Below are 27,111 nucleotides of genomic sequence, written 5' to 3'. Positions count from 1 at the left end.
ACTTGATGATATACACCACCATAAGTATAAATATAAGATTTGTTTACGTATTTTATACTTTATAAGTATAAAGATAAAATCTTATATGAAATATATTATAGAAATTTGTATACCCTAAAATGATTATTTTAATTATTTTATTAACAAAATTCTGGGTTTTTTTCAAACAAGTTGAACATCGTGAACACAGGTGCATCAAAGAAGGGATGCTACACTGTTGCTATCTAGTAAAAAACAATTGTAATCAAGTCTTGATCACCTAAGTAAGCTAGGGTAAGTAAGGTGTCGAACCACAAGGAGTATGTGGTCAATGTAATGTGTAAAAGATCTTATACAATTATGAAATAACGCATTGTAGTGCTGATCACACAAGCAAACAAGTTTGGTTTTAATAATTAAACAAGCAATTAACAATCTTTTAATCAATTAACAGAAACATATCATACTCGGGGTTCAAGTAAGCATATAACAGTAATCTCATGTTAATTTAACATATTATTTCTCAAATCCCAACACAAACTGATTAACTAGACAAACATTAGGCACCAACAATCGCTAACACACGACACTGGTTATCAAACAATCCTTACCAGTTCGACCCAACTAATGGCAACTGTATGCTTTATCATATTCATACTAGTCAAACAACCATATAAGCAATTATCATAGCAACCAACAAACTAATCGTTCAGATAGACATAAACCTAAACCGTCGGAGTGCACAACAATATAACACATCAATACTCATAGGTTAATCAAAGATAAATACAATCAAGTTGTTCTTTAACACATAAGAAAACTGAAATAATACAAACTTTACATTCAGAGTATGAATCTAGAAGACTAGCCGCGTCACGACATCACAGGATTTTCAATTCTGATAATATGGAACATGTAAATGATCTCCGGATGAATCAGAATGATGGAAATACTCATATTTTGCTCTGGAAACTGCCTGGAAAGTGTTAGATGATGATAGGGTCGTCACAAGGATATTATATTAAAAACCCTAACTTTCCCGTCTTTGCCACCCATCGCGGTACGCGATGGGGTTTTCTGGGGTCCTTCGCATATCGCGATGGACCATGGTCAACAAAATCAGTATTTTAATCCCATCGCGGTACGCGATGGGTCTTCCTCCTCTCCCATCGCGTATCACGATGAGTCTATTCACCGACAACCATTATTTCTTGCATCGTTTTGCGTGATGGACATCCCAGATCTTCATTCCGTGCTCGTGCAGGTTCAAAATAGCTGCTTTAAGTACCTGTGACTTGAAATATAACACACGCGTATGAAGTACCAAAGTTCATATAATAAACGACTAAAGGCCATATTGACCAAATTGAGGAAATTGAGAGGAAAAACAGGGTGTGGTCGGCGTTATGAGCCCTCCCCCCCCCCCCCCCCTTCTTAACACTCTATGGGGCGCTATTTGAGTGTGTTTAATATAGTGTTATGTTATAAAAATGATTATCATAATATTCTGTAAGCTAGGCGTTTCGCGTTTGGTATTTGGTACGCAGTATTAGTTACACATCCCATAAAAATATAAACATATTAAAATGTGGTTCAAGTTATCACTGTCGTCACAGCGCCACGCCACCGCTGTTGCCGTTACCATTTTTTTGGTAAATTTTCTTTCTTTTGAGACATGAGTATTTTTGTCATACGTATTACATTCATGCGTCATTTTGTGCCTATGAAAAGACAGAAAGTAATGATATATTACATTCTCATATGTTAACCAGGGAGTTAAATGGAATCGTAATGATCAATTTCAGTACTTTGTCCATACTATTATCTCATGCCAAAAAGGCTCTAATTCTTTTTATATAAATATTGTGCGCAACTATTTTTATTCTGTATGTACAAATTATAATGACGTTCTACTTTATTTGGTTTTGATGTCTTTTAGGAAATAAAAGTCAAGTAACAAAAAACAAAAAGCATCAACAGCGTGTTGATCTAATGTTAAACCCATTAACCCATGGGACTCGAGTTTTATTCCTGATATAATTGATTACACAATAGTAGTGGCACGAGTACATATATATGTGGCTAGACGGTGGCTTGTGAAACTGCTTCAATTCCTTCGTCTGATGACACGGCTTCAATTGCACTGCCCAGTGGCCATGCAGCTTCAACCAGTGAATCTTGATACTTTATTTGTTTCACAAGTGTAATACTTTGGTCGGGTTGAAAGCCTGTTACAAACAAAACAAAAGAAGAAATATATTATTATTTCATTTTGCTTATTTTCAAACTGAATTTTATAGGACACAATGTTAACCATTTATTTGTTTAAAGACGTTGATTTGAACAGCCTTTTATACTCCCTCCGTCCCATAACAAGTATCATAGTTTGAAAAACACAAATTTTAAGAAACTTTGAATTATTGCACTTTTTGCTTAACAAATAACTATAATGCCCCTTACATATATAAAAAGACAAAATTTAAAAAGTTTCAATGATTGTATTTGTGTAAGGGTAAACTTGGAAATTAGTTAATAAATTTTAAAAGTGGACATTTGCAATGAGACAACTAAAATGGAAATGTAGACACTTTCAAAGGGACAGAGGGAGTATAGAATAGGGCAACCTACGACTTCATTTTACCCTAACTTAAAAATGACTCGTTTTGACATGTACTTAGCCCACCGATGCTACCTTCATCGTGTGTGATTTGCTAACTAAGAACGTACAACAAACTTACCAAAACCATCTACAAGCAAAGTGTATTCATACACAAGATCCATACATAAATAGGGTAGGTCATCGGGATACACATTAGGATATGTAGATTTGGCTTCTTCAAGTGTCGTTTTACAAGCACGCTTAGCCGCCACCGCAAAATCTATCGGACGAGATTCAACAACACGTTCACTTGCATTAATAAAACCGACCTATATAAGCAAGAAAACATTATTAGAGAAAAGCATCTTTAGTTTTAATAATAGTAGTAGTAGTAGTAATACCTGAGCAGCTCGGTCGTAGAAGGAAGAACCCACATACATGCTGTTTTGACCATCACCACCTCCACCATTCCATACACCACCAAAGGTGCATTCCGTGTATGCGCAAGTTGATCCATTTACTTTTAGAGCTTTTATTGCTTGTTTCCTGCACTTTTTCATGTTTGAACCAGAAGAAGGTGCTGAAACTCTGTAATCAATTCCTCCATATGAATAAACTCCTAAATGACAAGAAATTATAATCACTACTCATAAATACACACAAGAACGACGGAATGTTGATTGACGTTAATGCTAACCATTATAACCAGCCAAGATGCACGGGTTGTCAACGTCTTTTGCTAGACCAAGGATCCCAGCTCGAGCTGCTAATATCCCATAGTTCAAATAACTGTATAACAAAAACTAAAAATAATAAGTCAAAAACATAAAGGATCCTCATGACTTGAATCTGAATTATTTTCGTATTGAGTTTTAATAATGATAGAAATTTCACATTTACAATTTAACTGTTTTTTTTTTCAATTTCTTAAAATACATTTGGAGGTAAACCTGTGAACATAAATGTAATAATTGCTTCCTTTAAGAGACATCTCTTTCACATAAGGATCCTCTCCTTGCGCTACCGTTGGAGCCTTGGCCGCATCTGCTTCTGAAATAGCATATGCCATTTGTACCGATCCACCACCAAGATCAACTACGCCGACAGTGTTTGAATAATCATTGCCTATATTTTTTAACAGATAATTTATGGCCACCTATATATATCCATTAAAGAAACGTTTTAATATATAACACAATGATATGATATAGTAATAATTAACATGTAACGTAATTAGTAACTCACCCATAGATAAGAACCTTCTTGACTTCCATCCAAAACAGTTACCCAATCATCTTCTGTTTTGAAGTTGCTCTTAGATTTTAGAAGATCTCTCACCTATATATATATATATATGTGTGAGTAAATCTTAAATGAAAGTAATATCAGATAAATATCATTAAATTTAATTTGCAGGAGGGTTGTATTATTTACAGCTTGCAAAATGCTTTCTGAAGTATTGTCTCCCAACATTCTCAGGCCGGCAGTTGCCTACATATAGATGCATAATTCAGGTATATAAATGAATAATCATAAAGCTCTTGTAAGTTGTAAACTTATTAGCTGCGCATACAAATCACTAACCCCGACTTTAACCGGTGTATTTGGTTGAACGTCTTGTGGAACAACCTCTTCGGCTTTCTCTAATAGAGGCAGAAGAGAGTTTGCAGCCTCTTGTGGGTTGTCTGCATATGAACTCAAACCTGGTCTCACCTACATTAAAGAAGTATCATGCCATCTGAAAAATCTTAGATCTCTTCCAACAGAAATTAAGTTAGAAATGTAAATAACAAATGAAAACAAATATCGATCGTGTAACATCCTAGGAAAATCCTACACAAGCCGTGGAAATTGGCTGGTTTAGAAAGAAAAAAAGCATTTTTATTTTTAATTGTAACCGCCACTTGAATAGTTGATCCATTGGTAGAGGTTTATGCTTCTGGGAAGTCCAGTTCAATCCTTAGACATGGAGTTAATTTACAAAAAAAAAAATTATATAAAGTGGTGGTGGTTATATATATTACCAAAATCAATATTTGTTTTTAAGAAAAACAATTCAATTTGGTGAAAGTGGCGGTGTAAGCTATGTAGGTGTTGGCAGACACGATGGTGGTGGTGTTGGTAACGAAATGTTGGTTTTTGTTTAGTTTTGGTTTCTTGCACACCCCTAATGGAACGGGTTAACGAGTTAGTTGCGGGAGAGGTAGTGGCGACACAATAATGAGGGTAGTGTGATTTATATATATATTCAAAATGACCCACTATATTATTTAAGTAAACCAAAATAAAGGTAACCAATGTTAGACCAAAAACAAAATGGGGACAATGATATTGTTACCTGCTCAAAAAGCTGAAGTTGTTCACCAATGTGTACAAGTTCTAAATTCTGATCAAAACGGAAACCATGAACTCTACTCCCTGAGCTACCCGCATCAAAAATCACAGCATACCTATCTGGTGACGAGTCTGTCTTCAGAATGTTACGTGCCAAAAGCTTGCGGTTGGTTAAAATCACGTCATGGTGGCGGGAACTCACACAAGGTATCAAAAACAAAACCAAGACAATTAGGAGAGGTGTTGAAATGACCACAATACCCCTGCGGCCGTAATGCATTTTCTCGGAGAGGGGCTAGCTGATATCCGGTTGAGGATTGTTGTGTTTTCCCAATCGGAGATATTGTTAAGAATAGTTTTTGGCCTCTTAATTAAGTAAGTAGCCTAGTTTAAATAAGCGAGTGTAATAATTAGTGGCCAAGTTTAAACAAAACGCACAAAAGGGACTTCTCAACCGTTTCCTTTTTTATTATTGTTTGATATAAGAATTTATTAGTTTTTTTACTTCACATTAATCACGTTTGTTATTTATTTTTATATACATGGGTTTATATTATTATGGACGGCTTATCAAGGTCCGGCTAATAGATATGATCATAGCCGTCATTTCCAATATGGTGTAGTGGTTGAAATTTTGTGTTTCTTAATGGAGACACAAGTTTAATATTCACTTACAACACTTTAGGAGGGACATGCGTGGCTCAATGAAGGAAGACTGAGATCTTTGTGATCTTCAGTTAGATATTGAGGGCATCCGGGTTTTACCACCCGCAGACTTTCGGGCGGATGAGTTTTTCCCGGAACTGGAGATATCTTGGAGGTGCTTAAGAGCGTCATACAACTGAGTTGGGCCAGCTGACAATATACCATTGGGTCACCTCGTACAAATAATCTAAGCATTCTATGTTTGTTGGTTGTTTTAAAAAAATATATGTTCATAGCCCATCTTTCTCTTTATTATATCAGTGAAATATTTGTTGTTTTATATTAATTCATAAAGTTTATTATATTATTATTTGTCGATTGTGGAAGGTGATATCTTGTAATCCACACAAGCACAATTCTGATACCAGAAATTGGCATGGTATTTTGATCCGAGGGGCTGGGTCGGTCTTTGGGCCGTGCAGCCCGTACAGTGGCACGAGACCCAAATTTTCAAAGAGCCCAAAAGTTATAAAATGTCTTTTTATAAATAAGTAAGACCCAAATTAAAAACCCTCTTGAAAACTACACAAACAAAATTGATTGAGATCAGGAAAGGCCCAGGGGTAGCATCACGATCATCGACTGGAGATAAGCAGGCGGCCAAGGGAATCAAAGCGATCTAATTTATGGCTTGCAAAATTAAATCTGGATTTTAAGTATTGTTAGTAGAACTTGAAGGTTTGATTTTTGTTTTTGCAAAATCTATCTTTGTTATGTTTGACACCCCCTGGAAATAAAATGGGTTTTGATGATGAAACATGTCCGACACTTAGTTGAGCTCATTGAGGTTTTTTCTTTTTCTTTTACTAATCTTTTTGAAGGAAAGTGTTTTGGGTTTGTTTAATAGGAGTTTGCCCCACGTTTCACTCACATCCACTTAATGAATTTTATATGATTTGAAACTAAATTTGTTCTTTTAAACAAACTAGACAATCCAAGTTCTTGATTTAAATTTTATTCAATAAGTTCTTGATATTTTTGAAGAGCCTACGGAATGGCAATGATGTCTATTGAAATTGAAATATTATAAGATATGGACTATAAAGACTTGAACGAGAACTTTGCTTCCCAAAACGCTAGGAGAGCCTCAAAATTCATTTAGGTTAGATCATTTTGATACACTATTTTTGTTTTATTTGTGGTTTTTTGATATATAATTTATGAGTTTATATTATAATAAGGAGGCCCAAAATTTGTCTCGCACGAGGCCTAAATTTTTTTTTTATCATTCTCGGGGACGGGCCTGTCGAGGGGTTGAAGTATCAGGTACTACAGGTGTGCGTGCATAGACAAACATGTTGATCATAACTCGGGTGAAGTCGTCAAGAGGTTGCAAAAAGAATAAAAATATATGAAAAGTCAACTTTACGCTTGAGTTAACTTAAACATACACGAGTTAGCGAATATGGTTCGGATCCAATTTTTTTTAGAACGAAAGACAGTCTTTTGAATAAAAGTGACAATTGTAACTAAACTCAAGAACAATTTTGGCAATTAACTCTTTAATATATTTATTAAAGTATGTTATGCATGTATTGTTAAATGTTAATTACCAAGACATTTATGCACTTTTATTTAAACATGATAAGGACTTAAGGATGTTCTATTGTTATTGTTATTATTATTATTATTATTATTATTTATTTTAAATTTTAGTCATCTTTATTTTATCTTGTTATTAAAAGTGTGGGTGGGGGGTGGGGGGTTGTTGTCATGTCACATGTCAGTTTGGGCCGTGTCGCTAAATAGGGGATATTAATTGTTTTAAACATGTTTATTTTTTAATTTTGTTAAGATTATGAGCTTTAAAGAAAATTATGATAATGAGTCTGAACATGAGGTTTATCAATAGGGTACATTAAAGATTCACCGGTATTTATATTCCACTATATAGGATTTATTAGGTGTGAGATAATGAGATTGACGTGATCTAGTTGCCCTTAGTTAATTCTAGTTAGTTTATCTATAGAACCTAGTTTAGTATGTTTCTTAGCATCTAAGATTCGTTGACAATCATTAAGATACCTAACGTAGATAGTTCTCCGTTTTAAGACCGCTTAGTTCCTAAGTGTTCTATTTTTAGTTTGTTTGAAATCAAGTTTTAAGAAGTTAGTTGGTTTAATAGTTTAAGAATAATTTAGTTTTTAAATTAAATCGGAATTACTATTAGGTTAAGACTCGGCAAAGGTTTGGTAACAGGAGCCGCCATAACGTGTTCTCGAGTTTGATATCTTTACTTACTATACTGTTCTACTACACGATTAGTTTGTGATCCGTCTTAATTTATATATACATTTCAATCACATCATTTGGTGTTTTGTGTGTAAGGTTTTTAACGTATTTAAAGTTACAATTCGTATCGTAATGTAGCATCATATTCAATTGCCATTTATTACTTGCTAATTAATTGAAACTAACAATACATAATGTATTGTATCATATTATATATTTTAACGTATAGGGTCGTAATTAAATTATATTGTATTACTTCACATTACAACTAGGTTAGTGTCATGTGTAATACACGGGTGAAAAATATAGAAAACGTCAAACATACATATATGAATTACATAATATGCATATACTAGTAAAGCAAGATCAACTAAAATAGCCAGCTATGATACCAACTAATACTATTACCATTTAAAGAATTACTAACAAAGTTACAAATGTAACTTTAAATGTTGTATTAAGTGAGGTTTTATATATTTATGAATTATAAAATTTTATTTATCATTATTTATATTTTATGAATCAATAAGGTATGTTATTACTTATTACGTATATTATTAAATTTATTTTTTTGTTGTATTTTTTTAACCACTCGTGTATTACACGGGCTATATCCTAGTGAACATTATAATTTTATAAATTACAAGGTATTACATAATGAATATTAATAAATAGGTAACTGCATATTTTCCAAATTACATAGATTAGTAAGAATATTTGGTATTTGTATTCTATAAAAAATCAAAATGGAAAGTTATAAAATCTATATCTATTATGGAAAATAAAATGATAGTATCGATCATTTTATTTGAGTTGGTAAGACACAAACATTTTAAAAACATTGAAGTGATCAAGTGTGATTTCCATTAACAACATATTTTTCATTTTAACAATTTTAGTTAAACCAAAATAGATAATGAAGTGAAAATTGTTAAATTGAAAACCTATATACCATGTGGCAATATGTTTTCTTTCAATAGATTAGTTAAATTAGATATGTTATATCACACACACACACACACATATAAAAAAAGTGGTTCAAATAAAAAATTATTGTTTTATGATAAGTGTGAGAAGACTTTAAAATAACATACAACATCTAAATAAGACACTATAACATGGAAATAGAAAATTATACAACTTTTAGAAACTACCAATCTCAACCACTAGATCCTAGATCTAATGGTGTACATCCATTCATATGCTTATCACAAAACTATTGTTTTTTTTTACTTTAACCCTACTAGGGGAGATTTCAATTAAGAACCCCTTTGAGTTTTAAGAACTCGAAAGAACTCAGTGTAACGATTTTTTTTCGAATTTTTTTACACATGCGTAATATATGTAAGTTACATATACGTAAAAAAATTACATAATTTTTTACGCACCGAGTCGACTTTTTACACATGTGTAACAGACGTAAAAGTTAGTGTAACCACTTACATATTTATTCTCTCTCTTACTTTGACTTTTTTGCCAGATTTAATCTCAACCACATATTTCAATCCATTTAATTAAATGTGTGGCCTAGAATTGAGTTCTTAAGTTCTTAAAACTCAACATGGTTCTCAAAATATCCCTCTCCCCAACCCTACTATATATATATATATATATATATATATATATATATATATATATATATATATATATATATATGAGAGATATTTTGAGAACCTAGCTTGATGAGTTATAAGAGCTTTAAGAACTCAATATGGACCACACATATAATTAAATGAGTATGAAATATGTGGCTGAGAATATCATCATCATCATCATCATCATCATCATCATCATCGTACTCAGTATATCCCACCAATAGCAAAGCTATGGTAGGGTCTGAGGAGGGTAAGATGTAGGCAGCCTTACCTCTACCCCATAGGGATAGAGAGGCTGCTTCCGGTGAGACCCCCGGCTCGATAATAGTTTTGCATCAAGCCTTGGACATAAGGCACATAGCACTCAATCATCGGGACACCGGCTAATCGGTGCATGTACCCTTATCTTTCAGCTATCAACGCCACTACATGATGCCTGATTAACCGTCCGTCACTTTTAACGTTATTTTCACGAGATTAGTAAAATAACGTCAAAATTAGTGCAATTTCACTATCTGATTAAAAAAATAATCAGGAAAGAGAATAAATATTTGTGATGATTACACAAGTTTAAATGTTAATTACACATGTGTACACATGTGTAATAAGTCGATTCGGTGTGTAAAAGTATACTGTAATTTTTTTACGTTACTTACACTTGCGTATTACATATGTGTATAAACAAATTAAAAAAATGTTACGGTGAGTTCTTTCGAGTTCTTAAAACTCAAAGTGGTTCTCAAAAGAAATTAAACATATATATATATATATATATATATATATATTGCTAAATATAAACAAATTTATGTGGAACAAATCTGGTTTCTACATCGTAGGCCATGCATAGCCTCTTCACCCTTCTCACAGTATCGTGTTTGGTCGTCTATGTGACTTCTTTTTGCCTTCTTGGAAGATTTAGATTAGATATGTTATATTATATATAGAAAAAAGTTTAAATAAAAAACAATTGTTTTATGAGAAGTGTGAGAAGACTTTAAAATAAAATGCACCACCTAAATAGAACATTATACCATGTAAATAGAAAATTATACAACTTTTAAAAACTATCAATCTCAACCACTATGCCCATTATATATATATGAGTTTGCTAAATATAAACAAGTTTATGTGAAACAAAGTTGGTTTAAACATCGCAGGCCATGCATAGCCTCTTCACCCTTCTCATTGTATCGTCTTTGGCCGTCTATGCGACTTATTTATGCCTTCTTGGAAAATGGAAAATTTTTGTTACGGGTGTTATTAGAGATAATATTGTTGCTCGCGTCAAATCAAGAGATGATGATCCAGGTAATCATACAATTTCATTCAGTGGTGTCTACAGTTTGTGACACCATTTTTGGCCGCACTCTTTTTTATGGCTGCTTTTGGTGGGGTTCAAAATTCCAATCTTTGGATTTGTTCGATCAAGAATTTCGATACCCTTGTTATCATGATCATGGTGGTGATCATCAACGATGTTATTGGTTGGTACGACTGAATGAATTCTGGGTATCTTTTGATAATTTTACTTTTCCAAATAACTGGTTGGGTATTTTCAAAAACTTGTAATTTTAGTGTTTTTTTCTAACCCCGTTTATTTTGTCCGTTAAGTCAGGGGTAAATCGGTAATTTCATTATTTTATTTAATTTCTATTTTGATTTAATTAAAGTTGCGTTGAACAAACCACATTTATAAAAATGACACGTAACTCTTACAAATTCTTTTATGTTATTACTTCATCCATCTATTTTGTATCGTAAAAGGCATGTATTATTATACTGGAATCATATAAAAACATACACTACAACCCTTCGGTTAATGTTTCTAGTTTTGCCACTAGTTATGCATTTTTAATGATGTTTTACTACTTTTGTTAATTATATGAAATTAGTTTGATTATCTTATATTTTTTTAATGGCTCAACCTGAATCCCTACCGAAAAAATTATTATATATCGATTGCTAAACGAACTCTAAAAATTTTCCATCCCCGTAAAAAGTTTCTAGGTCCGCAACCACAAGATTTACTTACGTTCGGATTGAATAGAATATGTCGATATAAAGAGAACCTACTTTATTTGGTTTCCATGTTTTCTAGGAACTCAAATATGATCACAATCTTAGAGCATTAACCGCATTGCTAATCCAGCGATAACCCAAGGGGCGCCGATTTTATTCATGATACAACAGAATATGTAGTACTTAGTAGTGGTGGAGGTAATAGTTGATATATGAGTAGTTAGATGGCGGCTTCTTTCACTGCTTCAATTGCATTGCTTGATGACACCGCTTCGATTGCACTTCCTAGTGGCCATGCAGCTTCAACCAATGCATCTTGGTACTTAATTTGTTTCACAAGTGTAATACTTCGTTGGGGTTGCAAGCCTGTTTTAAGAAACACAAAGAAGTAAAATTAATTTATTTCATTATTTATTATACTAATATTATAGGTTATCTTTTCAATCCTCTTATATTTCAATGGATTGATTAATGATTAGAACAATTTTTTATTTATAAAACACTAAATTTAATCTAGCAGTACTTAAAAGTTGTTTTATTTAAAATTTATAAATTACCATAATAATTTTGTTTCCTTACCATAACAAACAATTTAATTATTTTTATATAATTCTTGTAAAAGGTATAAAACTAGCAGGACTAAAAATGACTCGTCTGGCCGAAACAACCATGCATCTTCAACATGAAGAAGGTACAATGAACTTACCAAAGCCATCTACAAGCAAAGTGTATTCATACACAAGATCCATGCATAAATAGGGCAGGTCTTCGGCGTCCACACCAGGATATGTAGATTTGGCATCTTCAAGTGTCGTTTGACAAGCACGCTGAGCCGCTACCTCGAAAGCTTGTGGACTAGATTCGACGACACGTTCACTTGCATTAATAAAACTGACCTGTATATGTGTATAAACCATGATTAGGGAAAATTATCTTGCGCTTTTTATAATATACAGTTGTAGTAGTAGTAGTAATAATAATAATAATAATAATAATAATAATAATAATAATAATAATAATAATAATTATTATTATTATTATTATAATAATACCTGACCAGCTCGATCGTAGAAGTACGAACCCACGTACAAATTGTTTTGACCATCACCACCACCACCATTCCATACACCACCAAATGTGCAATTCGTGTACGGGCAATTATCATCTACTTTTAGAGATTTTAGTGCTTCTTTCCTACACTTGTCAAAGCTTGAACCAGAAGAAGGTGCTGAAACTATGTAGTCAATTCCACTATATGAATAAACACCTAAAAAACATGACATAAATTATAAAATTGTCATATTATAAGATGCTTAGAAATTAAGATGCACGGGTTGTAATTATTATAACTTTTAACTCTAACCATTATAACCAGCCAAGATGCATGGGTTCTCAGCGTCTTTATTGAGACCGAGGATCCCAGCTCGAGCTGCTGATAATCCATAGTTCAAATAACTGCAAAAAGAAGAATAATGTATCAAAAGTCAAAAATAAATCGATATGATAAGATGTCAAAACAAACCTGAAACAAAGGCATTAGAGTCCTGAAATATTAGTGGTGTTAATTATGTCATGTTTGACAGCTTTGTGATAATTTGTTGAGCCCATACACCCTCTATATATATTTATTTGTGTCAAACACTATGAGTTGTAATTAACATGTGTATGACTTGTAATCAAGTTACAAATGTGTTAAGCAGCATTTATAACCGTTTTATCTAACGAGTCACGTACATGGGTTAACCGCTTCTAAATGAGTTGTAAATTGTAATCAAGTTGCAAACATGTTAAACAAGCTAGTTAGTGGGTTGTAATAAATGGGTTAAACAAGTGAAAATGTGTCGAAAAGTTTAATTAAACAAGTTAACGCACATGTCTAATGTCCCATAAATTAGTTTCATATCATGTACATGAGGCTAGAGGAGTGGCGAACTGCTTCAGAGAGGAAAGGTTTAAGGATTAGTCGCTATGTGATTAACTATTTCCATTGTAACTTTGGTGGGGTAAATGATGAGGAGGAGGAGATCACCATCGAAGGCAAGTGGTTCCACAGATAATGAAGTTCAAGTATCTAGGATCGTTTGTCCAGAGTGTTGGGGGGAAATAGACAGTGACTTGGCCCATCTAGTCCAAGTAGGATGGACTAGATGGAGAGCATCTACAGGAGTTTTGTGCGACAGAGGAAAATTTTATATGTTTAAAGTTAGACCTATGATATTATATGAAACAAATTGTTGGGCGATCAAGAAAAATCACATGCGAGTAAGCTATAGAAAGCAGAGATAAGAATACTAAGATGAATGTGTAGGCGCACAAGGTTGGGCCGGACATGAAATTGATTTTAGAGATTAGGGGTGACTACGAGCATTCCCGGTAGGTTCTTTATCTATATCTCTATAATTACACTAAAAAAACACTACATTTTCTCTCTCATATATAATTAAAAAATTATTTTTTATATCTTTATCATTATGTATTATATTTCATTTACTCATAACAACTTAAAATATATTAAAAAACAAATAGATGATGAGCAGTGTTCCTTTAAATCTACTCATATTTTTAAAAATTTTCCTCTCATTCACTCACAACTACTTACAATCCTCTAAAAAAATTTACACATCCCTCTCACTTTATCATAAAGGAGTTGCCTCTAACAAATTAGATAAAGATAAGAGAGGGAAAATTGAGATGGTTTGAACATGTAAAGAAAAGACAAATGACGACACATGTTAGATCCGTAGAAAATACTAACATAGAGAGGAGGAAGAGGAAGGGTAGGCACGACTCAAACTGACTCGAGATGAAAGAATTGAGCATGATTTGTTAGATCTTAACCTCTTCGAGAACATGATTGAGGATATGATTTTTTAGGTATAGGATTAAAGGTAAGTATTTTTAGAAGGAATATTGTAGAGTCTTTGGTTAGTACTATGTCTTGGTAGTTTTACTTTTTCTTTTTAGTGTTACATGATATATTATTATATTATTTTATTTTTAAGTTAGTATTTTATATCTTACTAATCATTACTAACGTCACTATTTCTTTTATCTATTTATTAGTATGACTATTGTTATTATTATTGGTATATCATGTTTATTTATTTAGTAACTTTATATGTTTTTTCTTTATTCGCTTGAGGTCTAATGCCGAATATATATTTTTTTTGTTCTAAATCATATAACATCTATTTTTAGAAAACGTTTACAATAAAGTGGCAGACAAACGGGCAACAAGCTGCGCCGCTACTCCCTTTTAAATAGCAAAGTCAATCCTACTAAAAACGAAGTTTTGAGACCTAGGAGTTGAAGAGGTTCCGTGTACAACACGCTGAACCATACTAAAAAAATTTACAGCCTATGGGGCCAGGAAACCAAATATATCAAAAGCAAATGGGAGAAAGACATGATGATTCTCTAAACAAGCTTTCTCGTGTTTAACAACTTTGTCTGATTCAGTCTTATATTTATGGTTTTGGAGTTAGGGGTATCTCTTAAAGCAAACCTCTAATATTTGAAATAGATGTATGGTTTTCTTACTCTAACTTCTCTAAGAACATTCCTAGCCTTATCTCTCCTCTACTCACACCCGTTAACAAAGATACTATATAATTTACAAAACTTCCTCACAAAAATATAGAGAATAGGTTGAGAATGCTCTAACTCATGCTTGTAGATTTGCTATTGATAAGATTTTAATAATGATTATAATTATATATTGTATCTATAGATTTGGTATTGATAAGATTTTACTTAATTAATATGATTGTATATGTTTACCGTGTTCCAGTGTTGTGTATGAAACAGACACCTAATCATCAAGATATCCAATCTGATTGTATTGTTTTGTGTTGTATTGTATTGATATTACGTTATCTCACCTGTTATTATTATTTTTTTTCATTTTTTAAAAACATGTTTTTTCCTTTGTTTTCTTTTTTTAATTCACTTATATATGGAGGTAAACCTGTGAACATAGATGTAATATTTGCTTCCTTTTAGAGACATTTCTTTCACATAAGGATCCCCTCCTTCTGGTACCGTTGGAGCCTTGGCCGCATCTGCTTCTGAAATAGCATATGCCATTTGTACTGACCCACCACCAAGATCAACTACTCCAACAGTGTCTGGATAATCATTGCCTACATTTTGTAATAGATAATTTATAGCCACCTGTTGCCATTAATAAAGAAACGTGTTAATATATAAAACAATGATATGATATAGTAATTAGTAACTTACCCATGTAATGTAATTACTAATTCTTGACTTCCATCCAAAACAGTTACCCAATCATCTTCTGTTTTGAAGTTGCTCTTAGATTTTAGAAGATCTCTCACCTATATATATAAACACAAGTTATATTTTGAAAGAAATACTAATATGAAATATATTTCGTTAAATTTAATTCAGGGGAATATTGTATTTACAGCTTGCAAAATGTTTTCAGATGCTTCATCTCCTAACTGTCTCAGACCTGCAGTTGCCTGCATATAGATGTATGGTTTTAGGTTATATATATAATCACAAGGCCCCGGCAATCTTATAATTAGCTGAATTAATTACGAATCACTAACCCCGACTTTAACCGGTGTATCTGGTTGCACATCTTGAGGAACAACCAATTCGGCAGCCTCTAATAGCGGCAGAAGAGAATCTGCCGCCTCTTGCGGGTTGTCTGCATATGAACTCAAACCCGGTCTCTCCTATATTAAAGAAGTATATCATGTCATTTGAAAAATCATAGATCTCTTCCTTTTGAAACTTAGAATATAAATAAGTGTCGAGATCAAATATTATTATCAGTGTAACACTCTAGGAAAATCCTATATCTGCTATGAAATGAGTCGTTTTAGAAAGGAAAGTATTAGTATGCGTGTAGCGTTGACCTGTTTGAACCCCTTTAGAGTTGATTAATAGGTTATATAATAGTGACCACTACGTGTTGTATATAATTTTTATAAATTCTAAAAAAGAAACGTAAGCAAAAATTTTACTCAAACCAATTCATTTATCAGCAAAATGGGGAGTGAGGTACCGCTTTGAAAAGTTGAAGTTCATTGCCAATGTGTACAAGTTCCAAATTCTTATCGAAACGAAACCCATGAACTCTACTTCCCGAACTACCCGCATCAAAAATCACAGCATAAGTATCCGATGACGAAGAGTCGGTCTTCAGCACATTAGGTGCCAAAAGCTTGCGGTTGGTAGTTGACAAAATGCCATGGTTGCGAGAATGCACAGAAGGCATCAGAAGCAAAACGAGTGAGACGAGTAGGAAAGGTGTCAAAATGACCAAAACACCCCTGCGGCCACGATGCATTTTGGCTGGTTGATTTGCCAAGGGATCGAAGCGAGGAAAAGACTTGATACTAACTGAGGATGCTGAGATATAATCTTATATAGACTCATACCACGTGGATAAGTATATATGGTGAGGAAATCCATAAATGATTCGTCAACCACATGAACATCATCTGTAATCTTGTCCTTGTTTTGTGAATTTAGGCACGTTATTATTAATAATGCACTTTGTTCATGACTTTTGGTACTTCGCGTTTTGGAAGAGGACAGTATTTGAGGAACACGTCACTGTGTAGGTAGATAGAAAATAGACACGTGATAAATTAGTGAGTTACTAAAGCTATATACTTTATATATGTGGATTTCATTCCATATGTGATAGAGATGAGCATGGTACCGACCGGTACCTGGTACCGAAAATATCGATCCCGAAAATCGGAAATTCTTGGTACTGGTACTGGTACCGAAATATTCGGTTCGGTACCGGTACCGGGACGGTACCGAGGGTAAAAAATCGAGAAATACCGGGTACCGGCATCGTACCGATCCCGAAACTTAAAACTTTGGTACCGATTTTGCTCTTCCCTAATCTGTGATATACCGACAGAATTCATCCATCTGTGATATATACCAAAGGAATAAATAATAATAGAGTTAAAAGAAAAGTATTAAAGTGAATAAATTGAATAATAAGGTGTAAAGATTCAACAAATTATCAAACCCTTTTATGGATTTAGGAACAACCCAAAATTAGAAACTAAACATTTTGCAAAAGGAAAAATAAAAGAAAGGGAAAATGACATAATCAAGTTTCAAAATCGTTTCAATTAGGTCACTAATGCAATTTTTTCTCAAATCGGGTCACTAAATCTTCAAATCGAGTCTCATCGATTTTTTTGTGCGTTAAGAAAGAAATGGAGGATAAGATGTGAAGGTCGGAATTTGCAATATATGTAATTAAATTTTAAAAATAAAAAAAAACGTTTACTATATTGAAATTTAAAAATAAAAAATAAAATTCACGTCACCATTCAACGTTAACATAAAGAAAAAAAAGATAAAAAGATTTCCAATGTGAAACAAAAAAAGAAAAAGAATAAAAAAACATGTTAAAACCTTTAATTTAATAAAATATGAAATTCTAGTGACTTAATTGGAACATTTTTTAAACGAGTGACTTAATTAAAACATTTTTAAAACTTGGTTACTATTATATGAAATTGCCATCTACATCACAAAATAATGGACGGTAAAATATTTCCAAGAGTTGTGGTTGTTGATGGTTATCTGTATATTAATGCGTGATGGGTCTCAGGATAATGGGTTGATATCTTCACCTCTAACCGGTTCATATATTTATTCATGTTGTGTCATGTCAAATTCATTTATAATTGTGTTGTGTTTCATATCGATCAGTTTAATGTTCATTTGTGAATGAGTACTAAATAGCGATTTTATAACAGTTTATACAGTTAATTACGCTGACAAAGATGAAACTATTTACAATGGTATGGTTTTAATTTTGTTTATTCACCTCTTATTCCAATTTCAAACTTGGGTTTATATATTTAAATGCTACACCCAAAAATTTTAGTATTTATTTTAAATAACTAGTATTTTATACCCGCGTTTTACGGTGGAGATCAACCTATTTTAATTAACAGAAGCATTTACATAACAAACGTAACTTTAGTAAAAATGAAACATAAAAATTTGAGAAATTTTTATCCGTCAAACCAATTGAGCATGTATATTATGGTCGTTATATTGGCACACCTCACATCTATTTAGACACCCCAATATGGTCTATATTGCCCAATATGAAGCATATATGGCTCCAAATCAGACACAAAAGTGTTTTATGTCATACATGATATGCCTCATATTGATCAATATGACCATATGAGAGTGTATAAATAGAAAAATGGTGTGTCTTAATAGACAGAGCCTGTATTATATATCGAAAAGTTTTGCTTTTTAATAAGCCTTTTATGTAAAAAAGTCAGCTAACAAATCAATCATGTCATTTTTCATTTTTGCAATTGATTTCCAAAATTACCCATTGATGGTTTCATATTTACATATTATATATATATAATTAAAATGCAACTTTGGTTTGTCTCACATTTACCACTGTTCATCCATTTTACAAGTGATGATGCTTTGTGTACTAACTTCCGATGCACACCTATACATACACCAATACATACACATATTACACTTTGTACATAGATAACATGGGAAACTGTTTTGTTTTTAGTTTATTTCACTTTACTACCTACAGAAAACATTTGAATGATATGCAATTTATGATGAAGCCCCAAGAATGTCATACATCTCTCTTCCTATGCTTTATCATCAGTTTTCTTCACCTCTCCCACTTTTCTGCCACCACACTTGGCTTCATTTTCTCTGGCGATTCATCATCAGCATTCACAAGGTAGGTTACCACAAACCCAAAATTTTGTTGTATTTTGTTGTTCGATCGTTTACATGTTAGGTTTCTTCTCGAACTCATTGATCGGCTGTAACACTTTCTCCGATCATGTCTTTTTTTCCTAGGTAACATCTGCTTTTACCTGTTTTGTTTTTCTAGGTTAGGTTTTGAAGAAGAAAGAGTGGCAAGAACATCTATTGGGGATTAGGGTTTGCGAATTCAATCGGGTTTCGAACTGAAAAACGAAGAAGACGGTGGTGGATGGTGGTTATGTGCCGCGGTTGTGGGTGTTTTGTGAATCATTAACCGGTAGGTAAGAAATACTCATCAAATCAAGTTTGTCAAATTACATTCCCACTTTGTAATTGATATTTAATTCTTTCTTAATTTTCAGGCTGCAAATCAAAAGATCGGAGACGAGCCACTTCTTTCTATCTCAAGTTTGGTACATGCAATGTTATTATTTTATCAAATTTCAGTTTTGGGTCAAATTATTACATATTTTGGACATGGTTAGGGTTCCTTTTTAAGCCGAAATTAGTCGTTTAGCGACCATAATCTATAAAGCAGTTCAATGTAACCTTAGGAAGCTTTGGACAATTTTTGAGTTCACTCAAGTTTGTCTTCCGAATTTGACAATATTGGTTTTCATTTTGTAGGTAAATTGTCATATTTATTTAATAATCTGGCATTAGTTACAATATATAGCTGGACTTTTAAGAACCTATTCTTAACTTACAAGTACTTTGTATGAAAAGCTAATAAAAATGCAGGTGCCACACTAGATTTTAGTTTTTTTTTTTTTAATTATAGTAATGATTTTTATTCTTTGAATAAACCATCGAGGCATCGAGTGATGGTGCTAAACGGGTACATCAGTTAGGCCAAACGACATTGCTCACCAATCAAATTAGCTTCTTATGATACAACAAAGGTAAATGATGAATTAGTTCACATTTGTGTTTAGATAGTTTAAAGATTTAGAGCAACAATGATTTTTAGTTGAACTTTTCTTTATTGATTTACTTAAATTTTCAGGTGAAAAGAACAAAAATATATTGAAAATTCAGTTTTTCTAATACATGTTAAGGGGGGGGGGGGGGGGGGGGGGATAACAAACATCACACACATGAAGAAATTTTATTTTTAGTAAAGTGAACTCAAAATTGAAGGGGTTTGTTCTCCATCTTAAATTTGATGTTCTAGCTTCAGTTTGATTATGGCTAAGATATAAATGTTACAAATCGAGCAACACATTATTGATACTAAGTTCACTTTTATATTTGATAGATTAGTGGGGGATTGAAAAGTTACAGTATGGAAAGACATTTGAGACAGACTGCACGTGAGTTGCCCGAGTGGGAGATTATAAGCTATATGGGATGGCATACTCAAGTAAGTTCAGTTCCATAACGTTATCTTCACATACTTTGGTTTGCAGAATTAACATTGTTGTTTGAAATACTTTTTACCAAGTTCATATTTAAGGTATTGGCTGATTGCTTGCAATTTATTTGTGGCAGGGAAATTGTCGTTTGTTTTGTGGGCTACATGTTGAAGTGGTTAAGTTAAGGGAATGACAAAGAAGAGACTACGAAGAAAAATCGAGAGGTATAACTTGAATGTACGCATCACCGCGAACTAAAACATCATTCTTTTTGGTATCCGCCCTCTTGGAAATGGTTGGTCGCTTTAGCTGTGGCACAAAGTTTTCTCTTGGTAAGGCATTATATACGTCATGTGTATCTTTTGTTGAACTCCTAAGTCCTAACGTACATTACATATTTGTGTATATTCTAAAGCTTTCATGTTGGTTTCTTAATTTATAATACAAGGGCTTGGGAATTGTTTATCTTTCAGCCCCCTAACCCTTTTGCCATAACCAAAGCCGGGTGAGGAATTCTAACGCACATGAAACATGACACCAACTTAGCCCGCTGCAACGCGAGGGTACAATTCCTAGTTCTTTATCAATATGCAAAGAAATTTGTATATTCCATGAATAATAGTTTTTTTAATAAGTAGTTAAAAAATTAAGTAAAATAAAGAATATAAAACCATATGAAAGTGTTTCTATGTATGAGTTGAATAGTAAAATGAATAGTAATTTTGTGAGGTAGAGAAAATCTCCATTTTAATATATATAATAATAAGCCAACGAAAGTTGGTCAAAAATTATATAATTATTCTTAATTTCATTGGAACAAAGCTAGTGATTTAAAAAGAAAAAAAAAACTTGGACTTGTTTACTACTTTGCTGAAAGCATGACATTAGTTTGTTTATATTAAAATGCACAAAATACACAAGACATGCCAAAAGCATTTAATTTAGATTTCTAGAATACATGTTATTGAAGTCGTTTACAAAAGTTCGTCCTTCGTAAGCACATGACCCGAGATCTTGACCGAGCAGTCATCTATGTTGCAGAACTTTTCTTATCACCTTAACATAAAAAAAAATGTTAGTAAAATAATGCACAAGAGATCTAGCTGTAAAAAATGAACTCGTCACACGAAATCAACGTCCAAGGTATACAACACTGGGAGTTTGGGACTACCATATATAGCCTACACTGGCTAAGCGTAAAACCTAGCTTAATGTGCAGCGTGGGTCACGGTGATTCAACGTAACTATGCTGTGCCGGTTGCAACATCCAGTTTCACCAAATTTATGTAAAAGGATTTATTATTATGGGCTTGAGTTATTAAACAGGCTTATTGATGGGCTAATGGAAAGCTTTGTAATTTAAGGTAACAAGTAGAGGTGTAAAACAACCAGTTTGAGACTATTTGGTATTTTGAAAAGTTCTTACGGAATTATTTTGTATTTTGAAAATTATCAATTTCAACCACTAAATTCTAGATCCAAATGGCCTATATTTATTTTTACTCTTTACAGAAAACTATTTCTTTTATTATAACCTACCGTATATATATAGGGTTTGAATAAAAAAATGAAATCAACGTGCTAATTATGAGAATCAAGTGAAATAATTATATATACAAGTAGAGTAATTATGTAATTACTCCATAATAATTACATAATTACTCTACTTGTATATATATAATTACTTTATGGAAAATTGGATATTAATAATCCAAACTATTAACAATTGGCCAATAATAATCCCAACTAACAATCTAACTGGTGACAGTCCCAACTTCCAGTAGTGCTACTAATAACAATCTCAGTCTAATAAACTGTTAACTCCGTTAATTGTAATCGTTAAATTTGTGTTAAATGACCAAAATACCCGCACACATTCTAGTCGCCATCTTTGGCCATTGTTACCTTCACCATCTCCGGCAACACACTAGTTCGTCGGCCCCTGACCATCATCCACACCGGAAAACCAAAGTCAGCATCACACCAGTTCGTCGGGTCCCATTTCTGCCCGAACCACCATCATCCACACCGGAAAACCAAACCCGCCGCTGGGTACGGGCGGAACCTTAACAACACCTACAACATCCTTCAGATCGGGCTGTGACAATGACTCCAGAAAGATAAAGATCTGGTCATGAAAACCATTACCATTTCAGCCGCATGCACCGACAAAAACAATTGCCATCGATCTGGCCGTTAATAGCCACCGTAGTCATGTTGTCGTCGCTTGTCTAATGTTCAACAACCACGGGTCCACGGCCACCGCCCTGTAACTACCGCAAAACCACCACCGATCGGAATTCATTCACCGGAAAATCGTGGTGGTGATGGGCGAAGATGATGGTAGTAGCTGACTGAGATGTTAACGGAGATGGTTGTTGACAGTGGCGGGCTAGAGATGATGGTAGGTCGGAGATGATGACCAGAATGGTGGCATATCGGAGATGATAACCAGAATGGTGGCAGGTCGGAGATGATGACCGGAATAGTGTGATGACTGGAATAGTGTAAATTTTATTTTTTATTTATTTCTTAGTGAAGGGTATTTCAGTCATTTAACATAAATTTAACGATTATAATTAACGGATTTAAGGGTTTATTAGACTGAGATTGTTATCGGTAACAACACCGAAAGTTGGGACTGTCACCGGTTAAATTGTTAATTGGGATTATTATTGGCCAATTATTAATAGTTTGGATTATTAGTATCCAATTTTCCTTACTTTATTTGATTCTCACAATTAACACGTTAATTTCATTATACGTTAACTTTGCCATATATATATTATACATATATATATATATAGAGAGATAAAGGATCAAATACAATAATCCCTTATCATACAATAGATACACGAGTTTCTTCACCATCGATTTTCAAAAAACATGCGACCGTTTTGATCCTCCGCTCCAATGCTCCATCGATTACGTACGCCTTCGCCGTCGCTGTCCACTGATTGCATCTACCGTCGCGACCGTCAACGGTACCGTCGTGAACACCATCTTCCTCGTCACGCCATTTTCACAGATCAGTTGATAAAATTGACCAATTTAAATTGAAATTGTTGAACTAATTGGTCAATTAAACTTTGAAATTGGTCCAACTAATCATCAATTTGAAGTTTCAATTAATCAATTTTGAGTTTGAGTAAACCCAGTTGCAGGCGTTCCATATTTTGTTCATATGATCGAATCAATGATCAAATTAACAGTCGATTGATGATTGTTTGATGATTATGAGATTATATGAAGTGATTTCAATGTTCAATTTCAAGTTTACAGGTGTTTAATTTTTTTTTTTTTTTTGTTAGTTTTAGAAGTTATGAACACCCAGAACTTCTTAGAACTTCTAAACTTTATCAGTTTTGAACACCCAGAACTTTTTAGAACTTCTAAACTTTACCAGTTTGAACACCCAGAATTTCTTAGAACTTCTAAACTTTATTAAACAACTTGAACTTCTTAGAACGTATTAGAATGTTTAAAGATGTTCGTTTTTTTAACACCCAGAACTTCGTTGAATGTATTAGAACGTTTAAAGATGTTCTTTTTTCGTCAGAGCATTTAAAGGTATTCAGTTTTGTTTCAGAACGTTTAAACATAATATTTTGAACCCTAATCAGAGCTCGATTGAGTGATTTATTTCTGCAATTCCATAATTGAATGATGAATCTAAATGCTTCTACACATCAATTCGATTAATTAAATCATCATTTTGGTGTTTATTTTGGTCAGAACGTTTAAACATGAACCCTAATCAGAGCTCAATTAAGTGTGTTAATCTGTATTTTCATAATCGATTGATGATTCTAAAGCCTCTTACACATCAATTCGATTGATTAAATCATCAAATTTTGATCAATTTGAAGATTTTAATGTTCAGTGACGTTCTTTTCAATTTTGGGTTTTAACTTTTGAGATTTCATACTGTAAGTTGTTATTAGAGTTTAGAAATTGGATGAGATAGATTAAGGAGTTCTGAATTTGGATCGGAATCGATTTTAACTCGATGAATTTGATCGCGAACTACTGTTTGGGTTATTTACCAAATTGCCACCGCGTGAAATTGAAATCGATGACCAGCAGTGTCGCATACGTAATGTACGATAAGTCATTATTGTACAATAACTCACCCCTATATATATATATATCATATATATGAAACAATTATTTACATAAATAATGGTTTAAGGTACTTGAAAGATGTGTGACACCAATAAAGGTGGAGCTGCGGATGAAGCACCCTTCTCGTCATTCATCATCATTCACAATCTCTCTCCCTCACTTTATTGTCACGTCATTTTATTCGTAACCTTCATTTGATCATGGAAATACTTATTATTCATCTCAATCCATAATTCAACCATTTTATATTTTTCTATTTTTTTGAAAAAACTAAATTAACTGTATAGTTATAAAATAGAAAATGACAAAATTTTAAATAAAATAATATTTCATTAATTAAAACGGTAGCAAAAAAATAGAAGGTAACGACCAAAGTTATTTAAAAAAAACTAATAATAAAGTGAAAGTAACATTAAATAAAAAATATTTAACTCTTAATATTGTTGTAAGTCGGTATTATATATATGCTTGATAAGATTAAATTGCAAAGCCATATGCATTTCTTGTTTATGTAGAGTATGTTTGAGATTGAGTTTGGAAAATGTTTATTGGCATTTTCAAAAAGTCAAAGCGTTGAAATGTGTTTGGCAATCATAAAAAACTTTCTTATTTTAGCTTTTTGAAAGGGTTAAAAAACTGTTTTCCAGAAGCCAAAAATCATGGCTTTTCAAAATGGTTTTATGAAAAAGCACATAAGCCAATAAGCATTTTTCAAACTCAATTCCAAACATGCCCGTAGTTAACTATTGAAATCTTCATCAGTCTTGTCCGCACTCTATATGATCATATTTTGTAGAATGATGCAAGCGTAAATGATCCTTCTTATTTTTCTAGGATGCATTTGTCGTGCTGGCAATCGAATTATTCCGCATTTTGCTTCAAAACACCAAAAGCCCTTTCAACATCTTTTCTTGTCAGTGCTTCTACAAACTTTTATTTTCTATCCACGGGAAAATGTTGTGTTTTTACAAACAACGCCCAAGTGGGATATATATCATATGCAAGATAGTAGTTAACCAAACTCAAAAGGATTTCCTTTCACGTCAACCAGACACCTGGGTGTCGTCCCACACATTTATTCATTGAATAACGGTGACTGGTATAGGAGGTTTAGATCATTATTCGACCCGGCGTGAACAATAAATGCATGCCATATTCATTAATTTTGCGAGGCAATCGCTTCAAGTGCTATCGTTGGGCACCGGTGATATTCTCGCATGAATTGGCCTCACCACTCAGTTGGACAATTCTGGCAATGCCAATGTGTTTGATGCTTCCTATAATCCTCATAAAGATATTCGTTCATGATTAAGCATCGTATAAAAGTTTTATATCATAACTAGTTGTTCTAGGCAAATATTTTATCCCATAAATTAAATAATATTGTTGCAATTTTTTTTTGTAAATTGTCACTTATTATTATGTTAGACGTAGCTAGTACCACATTGTATGCATCGACAAAAGTCCCATATGTTAGCTGGCAAATTGCGGTTGTACATTTTTTAAATTGTTGAAAACCCCCTTTTAAATCTACCATCATAACGTTGTTGAAAACGCTCAAAATTTGCATATAAACCGGCAACAATTCGTAAAGATAGGTCCCACGACATTTGATAGTTGCGCCTAAAAAATGATTTGTGTTGAATTTGGAAACTTCAGCGAAAGAATCTTCCATTAGTCGTTCGTGTGCTGCTTTGCGATCTTTCTTTACCGCAACTCGTGTTTCTTTTGGACAACGACTTGCCTTTTGTGCGACTAGACCAAGAAATTTCACGACATCTTAACCACCATCATCATCGCTCCGGATTCTGAGCTAGACAATGAAATACAAAAATGATCCATTTGAGAAAATGGGTAGAGATTTTTTAAGAAGATGAGTAGAGTTTTTTCGTATGAAAAAATTGCATAAATTGGTTGATTTATTATATGTTTAAATTATTATTTTAAAACTTTTTTGAAACTGTAATATTACCGTTAATTGGTGTATATATATACTTGTTGGGCTTCGGTATCATTAAAATAGCCATGCCATGCGGGATGCTTTTTGCTCGGTACCGGTGCCCATAAGGTGGCGTTACTGTCATGACCAAGGCGGCACCGCACTCATCCCATGGGGGCACGAGCTCCGTCCACCCTAAAGATGGGAGTTCTTAGGTAGTTCATCATAGTTGATGAATAAGAATAAAATGATATTGTAGGATTGGTGGAGTTGTAGGGTAGTCTAGGCCGGGTACTTTAGAGAAGCACCCGTTCCCCCTAACCGTTTTACCTAATGAAACTGACACGGTGGACACATAACTTAGTAAATGTAATCTAGTATACGCTTATGACGTGAGTACTATTTGGGCTTAAATTGTGAAAGAAAATCTTGAGGGGCTAGTTATATAAATCACTA

General features: G+C 33.2%; 1 protein-coding gene, 1 long non-coding RNA gene and 1 pseudogene across 4 annotated transcripts; 1 reads left to right on the top strand and 2 right to left on the bottom strand.

Annotated features, from left to right (window-relative positions):
- Nucleotides 1-2,018: 2,018 nt before the first annotated feature.
- On the bottom strand, nucleotides 2,019-5,207 carry LOC143637307 (apyrase 2-like). The gene is made up of 9 exons (XM_077104732.1): nucleotides 4,917-5,207; nucleotides 4,163-4,291; nucleotides 4,013-4,069; nucleotides 3,824-3,916; nucleotides 3,529-3,734; nucleotides 3,276-3,367; nucleotides 2,980-3,197; nucleotides 2,718-2,907; nucleotides 2,019-2,207 (listed from the first exon to the last, which is right to left on the bottom strand). The coding sequence occupies exons 1-9, from the start codon at nucleotides 5,190-5,192 to the stop codon at nucleotides 2,062-2,064; spliced, it is 1,407 nt and encodes a 468-aa protein (XP_076960847.1). The 5' UTR covers nucleotides 5,193-5,207; the 3' UTR covers nucleotides 2,019-2,061.
- Nucleotides 5,208-11,579: 6,372 nt separating this feature from the next.
- LOC143637308 (apyrase 2-like) lies at nucleotides 11,580-16,903 on the bottom strand (annotated as a pseudogene). Its single transcript, XR_013154405.1, has 9 exons — nucleotides 16,502-16,903; nucleotides 16,041-16,169; nucleotides 15,894-15,950; nucleotides 15,727-15,803; nucleotides 15,431-15,658; nucleotides 12,827-12,918; nucleotides 12,516-12,730; nucleotides 12,170-12,359; nucleotides 11,580-11,829 (listed from the first exon to the last, which is right to left on the bottom strand). The product of XR_013154405.1 is annotated as an apyrase 2-like (transcript).
- A 1,971-nt stretch (nucleotides 16,904-18,874) lies between these two features.
- LOC143637272 (uncharacterized) lies at nucleotides 18,875-20,966 on the top strand. Of its 2 annotated transcripts, none has more exons than XR_013154399.1 (3): nucleotides 18,875-19,517; nucleotides 19,599-19,649; nucleotides 20,495-20,966. It is a non-coding gene; the product is annotated as an uncharacterized LOC143637272 (long non-coding RNA). The 2 variants fall into 2 exon arrangements; XR_013154398.1 differs by having other exon boundaries at nucleotides 18,875-19,649; nucleotides 20,495-20,599; nucleotides 20,728-20,966.
- Nucleotides 20,967-27,111: the final 6,145 nt, after the last annotated feature.

Source organism: Bidens hawaiensis, unplaced genomic scaffold, assembly GCF_021521415.1.
Source record: "Bidens hawaiensis isolate Kalapana, Puna unplaced genomic scaffold, B.hawaiensis_p1.1 tig00008219_1, whole genome shotgun sequence".
NCBI classification, from domain to species: Eukaryota; Viridiplantae; Streptophyta; class Magnoliopsida; order Asterales; family Asteraceae; genus Bidens; species Bidens hawaiensis.
Note: the sequence above shows the minus strand (reverse complement) of the source record. Positions and strands in the feature narration are given on the sequence as shown.

Coding starts and splice junctions, on each gene's coding strand:
- LOC143637307 (XM_077104732.1), bottom strand. CDS start 5,192: ATGCATTACGGCCGCAGGGGTATTGTGGTCATTTCAACACCTCTCCTA. Junction 3,198..3,275: donor CATCTTGGCTGGTTATAATG/GTTAGCATTAAC, acceptor CTTGTCATTTAG/GAGTTTATTCATATGGAGGA. Junction 2,208..2,717: donor TTTGCTTGTAGATGGTTTTG/GTAAGTTTGTTG, acceptor TGTTTGTAACAG/GCTTTCAACCCGACCAAAGT.